Below are 5,229 nucleotides of genomic sequence, written 5' to 3'. Positions count from 1 at the left end.
CGTCCGCACAATACACCGACGACCTCTCTAGCGCACGGCGTATCGAATCACTGGTGAACGAACAGCGCGAGTGCTCCTCAGTGTGCAGCGGTGGTCTCCCGACAGCTCCGAGCAATGACGCAGTAGACGAAATGCCCGTGCGATCGTCGCCGAGCACGTTGAAGTCAATGCACGCAACAACGAGAGTTTTGCAGCGAATTCCACCTGAGATATGAGTGAACGGCGCCAACGTCAGCCCGTGAGCACGATCAAAAACAAATTCGAGCAGTTGAGAAAAGTACGCCTACGCCTCACCGCAATTGCTACGCCGCGGCCGTCTGCTACCGCTCGGTTTGCAAGCAGCAACTACGACGCCGTTGCTAAGCTGCCCGGACAAAATGGCCTCCCGATCGTTGAAAAGCCACGTGATTTCCTCCACACTTTTCTCCCAGGGCGTCGTGTGGAAAGGGCCTCTCCTCTTTTTTTCCTTCCTCCATGGTTATAGCGGATATGCCATTCAGGGCCATTGTTATAGCGTCCTCGATCACCTCGCACCGGGTGCGCCCCGAAACCGGCGCGGTTCCCTGCGCACCGCGGCGGTGGCGCCCCGGCGAGGGTCAACATCGAGGACAAATGATGCACCCGGCGGGGGCATGCATGCAGCGCCGCCTTTCTTATGGCGCGCGCATTTGATTGTAAACCACAACAGCGGTCACACGTGCTTCTGTCACAACGTTTGCCACCTCGCCAAGCTGCGCACTCCGCACCCATCGTTTGGGAAAACAGCAATGGATTTTATAATTAACGGCAAGAGGCATCATCTGGCAATGTCTGCGGAAGAGGTCCAAGAAGTCATGGCGAGTAAGTATTTGTTTTGAGTATGCACGCAGTCAAACATTTTTAGCAGCGTGGTGTGCTTCCGCGTTTCGTTGTCATCGGATCGTGGCGGCAGTAAACATTAGCATCAGAGTCGAGGGTTGGACGGAAACCCGTCTGGTCGGGGGTGTACATGATTGGAGCAATGATTTGAGCATAGATTGAAGCAATGCGCGCATTTTAAAAACCGAAAAGAATCTCAAAAGCCGCCTATATCTGGAATCATTAATCATTCAGACAACCGACCACACTCTTAATCGCACTGACGGGGCACTTCCTAGTGCATACGCCGGCTGCCTAGGGCACATTTTAAAGCATAAATAGCCAGCCTTTTCACGTCTGTACCTTTTTGTGAACAAGGCACCCGTGTGGGAGCCGAAACGTCGTTTAAAGTGTTCATTTTTATTTTGGTCGGTGTTCTGCCTTCTTCTTCATTAGCATCAGAGTAATTCTACGTATTATACCGCGACGCTTTACAGATCCGCCAAAGCTTCAGGCGCTGTTGGAATCAATCACCGGCGAGGCAAGCCGCTATGCGAAAGCCGACGCTCAGAGTGCAGTGGCAGGGCCCTCGATGCTTACATGCGCCACCTTGCCTACTGTCCCTGGTGAGTATTTTGTTTCTTAGATTTTGGAAGCTTTAGTTTTTAGCATAGTCCGTTTCCGCGCTCCGCTGCAGCGGATCGTGGTAGCAGTAAATATGAAGTACTCCTAAGATATCTACTGCAACGTTTTACAGATCCCCCAAAGCTTCATGCACTGCTCGAGCCTTCCACCAGTGAGGCAGGCCGAAATTCAAGAACCGACGCCCAGAGTCCAGTGGCAGGACCCTCGAGGCTTACGAGCACCACCTTGACTACCAACCCTGGCAAGTGTTTTTTTAGTCTTTATTATGCAGTAAGCTGTGTTGACTAATGCAGGGAAAATGTGGACCATCACGAAATACATACCGCAGAAAGCAACAATGCAACCATAATTAACAGCTATGTATCGTACATTCCCAAGCAACCGCCGATATCCTTCGGACGGCCGACAGAGGTCTGTTTCGGATGTTCTGTACGTCCGCTGAACATCCGCAAACAGCCGGTAGACGTCCGTCGGCCGTCCGAAAGGTGGCCAAAGGTATACGGTTCGCCCGCCGACGGACGTCCAGTTGAGTACGTCCATTGGCGGATCTTTCTCGAATATTCGCATATATGGTGCATGCGTGCTTTTTACACTCCGCGCGATGCAATAAAACCAAAAACAATTTGATGCATAGCACGCATATATTTTATTGTGGTTGATGATACATCAGCAGCAGCAGAGCAATGAGCTATATTCGGAAAATTTCTAAAATGTGACTCTTCAAATGTGGCAAGCTTGGGACACACATCCGTAATCTTCCCACCCACAGGATTTCTGAAATAAAAAAGAACGCGGCAAACATCAGTCATGTGAAACAAATGGCACAATGCAGCAGCCCAAGTAAAAACATTGGAACCAATTAATAGAAGTGTTTAATGCTGCAAGTATAACAGACAATGCACTTTAACAAACACCTCAATAAGTATCAGGCAATAACAGCTCTCACTTTTCCACACCATAATTGACAATGCATCTGTTCTTTATTTATTCTCATGGGCCTTAGGGCACTAACCTGCGCAGCACTGTACACGACTGTGCTCAGAAAGCCGCAAAGCTTCCGTTGCGAACCACTGCGAACTACACGTGCTTCCTATGGGCTGCCTTTCGCGCGTTGTCACTCTTTATATAGGCACAGTGAACCTAGCGATGCCTTAAAAATTAACAAGATGCGAAAATACTCCGTCCGGCATCTTTGAAGAGGAGTGGGAATTAGCCGCGCGAGTTGAGTGCTCCCGCATCTGTGTGATGTAGGCTCCCGAAAGTGTGAGAACAGCACACACTTGTGGAAGCCATCTCCTCGCGCTTACTGCTCCCATTGTCCTGTGAACGAATGTTATATGAGCATGCTGCATTGTCCTAGAAGCAAGTTCCAAGAAGTGTACTGGATACATACCTTCGTAGGCAATCACATGTGCACTAAGCCTTCTTTAAACCAAGGTCGACGCAGTACGGGATTCCGGTGTTCCAGAAGAGCTTCAGGCGCTTCCTGTATCTTTCGAATTGCTTAAGTTACATACTACTTTCGTCCACAGACCGAACAAAGCCACACATTATAACAACAGAGCTATAAAGCTCTGCGCGACAACACTACGTGACCAATCAACAACAGCGCTGCGGAGCCGTACTGATGGATTGGATTGGACTGACCGCGAACTGACATCTATGATGATGGTGATAGCAGAATGCACGGGAGTTTTGATTCTTACGAATGGTTTCAATGGGTTTCAATGGCAAGTTTAGCTAGCAAAACGGTGGACATGTCGCACAACTCCACTAATTTGGAGAAGTTTTATAAATATAAAACTAGTCATTGAGTTCTTGCAAAATTCTGCAACACCTGCTTCTCCTCTTAGATAAATTTAGCTCGTTGGCGGCTCTTGCACTGCAGGTAGGAGTGGAATCGCACCAATTTACAAACGTCTTCGCGTCAAACCCTCCAACTGATGCAAATAAAACAGTATACATACACGAAAGACGCGAATTTTCTGTGAAAAAACGTCCATATGGCCTGGGAAAATACTCGGCCTTACATCCTTCGGACGTACACCTAGTCTCTCATGCGGATATACAAAAGTGGACACTGCCCGTATGTCCGGCGGATGTACGAATACGGATATCCGAAATCGGATTGTGTTCGTACGTCCGATTTCGGCAAAGGACGTTCGGATCTAGCTCGTACGTCCGACGGATATCTGTGGTTGCTTGGGTTATCACATTCATATCATTCCCTGGTAATTGTTCATTTCTTGTACAATTTCTGTTCCTGGCAGTGAACCATTCGTTAACATTAACAGACCTGCTTAAATTTCTTTCCTTATAGCAAGCACCGATGAAAGAAATGAGCAGGGCATCAAAATTCCTGGCCAATTTTCAAGCGAATGGACTGAAGGTGAAACGAAGGTTCTTTTGGACAAATACTATGAATACCTTAGCCAAGTGGGGCCAATGAAAAGGTTCAGAAATAAAAAGGCCATGTGGGCTGAAATAGCACTAGACATAGATGCAGAAACAGGGAACTTCAAAACAGGAGAACAGTGCCACAACAGGTTCAAGAGCATCAAGAAACGGCGCTCTGAAGGAAAAAAGCACAATGGTACATCAGGATCTGAACCAGTTCAAATTCCATTCGATGATGAATTGGCAAAAATTAAATCAATTGATGACAGCTTTGAACCTGAGCTGTTGAGAGGGCCAGAGAGGGTTGAATATAGAGAGCAACAAAATGACAGTGTTCCATCAAAAAGGCCTAAACTGTCCATCCCAGAAATGATGTGGAAGATTCATCAAGACCGAGAAGAGCAGCGGGAGCGACGACACAAGGAGAAGCTAGAGTTGTTGAAACATCTACTGGGATCACCAAATGAGGCAACAGTGTCAACACCTTCTTCAAGCCCTTAATGCGATTTATCCTTGGTTTAAAAAATAAAGACTGCATTTGGGGCAACACATAGAGGAGGGGCAGGATGAGCACTCATCTAGTTCTCCTTTCAGATGAGTCTTGCTCCTTGTGCAGTTTTCCTTGCTTACTCTTCTTGCTTTAGCTCATTGTGCAATAAATATTGCATTGTGCAATAAACATGATCGTTGCATTACACATCATAATATAAGAACATAGTATTCGTCAAGCACACCTTGCATATCTTTGTGCTCTTGGTATCACTTAATAAACATATTCATATTTTGTCAGTGTTCACGACTGCTATATGTTATTGTGTCCAGCTACTGCTGGCAGCGAACAAACAACAGCGATTCGAAGTAAGATGAACAAGATTCACTTTAATATCAGTTATATACAACAACATACATATAAACACAATGTACTTATAAGGATTCGGAAAAAGGCAATGAAAATAAAGTGGCAACAAGGAAAGCAGGGGAATTCAAGATACTGATACTGACAACATTAGTAGAGTATTATTAAAAAGAGAAAAAGGAAAGACAAATTAAGTATTATTTTTTGGTTTGACGAATGATCTGCAAATACTGAACAATTTGGTGTCGTTTCTGTTCCCCCAGCTGTTTCATTATTCTTTCTGCCTTCGTGTCTGTAGAGGCCAGCACTGCTCTGGGGTCAGGCTTGTTGGCACTTGTAATAGAATGGTCTTCATAATCAAGGCCATCATCTCCTGCTTCAATGCATAGATTATGTAGAACACAGCAGGCAAGGATAAACAATGTTGCCTTTTTTACTGACCAAAATTCTAGAAGCATAAGCTGTCTAAACCGACCTTTTAAAAGACCAAATGC

At 46.1% G+C, this 5,229-nt stretch overlaps 1 protein-coding gene across 1 annotated transcript; it reads left to right on the top strand.

Annotated features, from left to right (window-relative positions):
• The first annotated feature begins 601 nt into the window (after positions 1-601).
• On the top strand, positions 602-4,380 carry LOC149326196 (uncharacterized). Its single transcript, XM_089564496.1, has 4 exons — positions 602-840; positions 1,335-1,463; positions 1,595-1,727; positions 3,807-4,380. The coding sequence occupies exons 1-4, from the start codon at positions 633-635 to the stop codon at positions 4,378-4,380; spliced, it is 1,044 nt and encodes a 347-aa protein (XP_089420622.1). The 5' UTR covers positions 602-632.
• Positions 4,381-5,229: the final 849 nt, after the last annotated feature.

Source organism: Amblyomma mixtum, chromosome 10 (assembly GCF_055824585.1).
Source record: "Amblyomma mixtum isolate Tamu chromosome 10, ASM5582458v1, whole genome shotgun sequence".
NCBI lineage: Eukaryota > Metazoa > Arthropoda > Arachnida > Ixodida > Ixodidae > Amblyomma > Amblyomma mixtum.
This window is presented reverse-complemented; position numbering and strand designations above follow the sequence as displayed.

What these genes read in the sequence shown, in the direction of transcription:
- LOC149326196 (XM_089564496.1), top strand. Translation starts at nt 633, where the DNA reads ATGCATGCAGCGCCGCCTTTCTTATGGCGCGCGCATTTGATTGTAAAC. An exon ending in GGTCCAAGAAGTCATGGCGA is followed by an intron (nt 841 to 1,334) that starts GTAAGTATTTGT and finishes GACGCTTTACAG; the next exon opens with ATCCGCCAAAGCTTCAGGCG. An exon ending in TTGACTACCAACCCTGGCAA is followed by an intron (nt 1,728 to 3,806) that starts GTGTTTTTTTAG and finishes CCTTATAGCAAG; the next exon opens with CACCGATGAAAGAAATGAGC.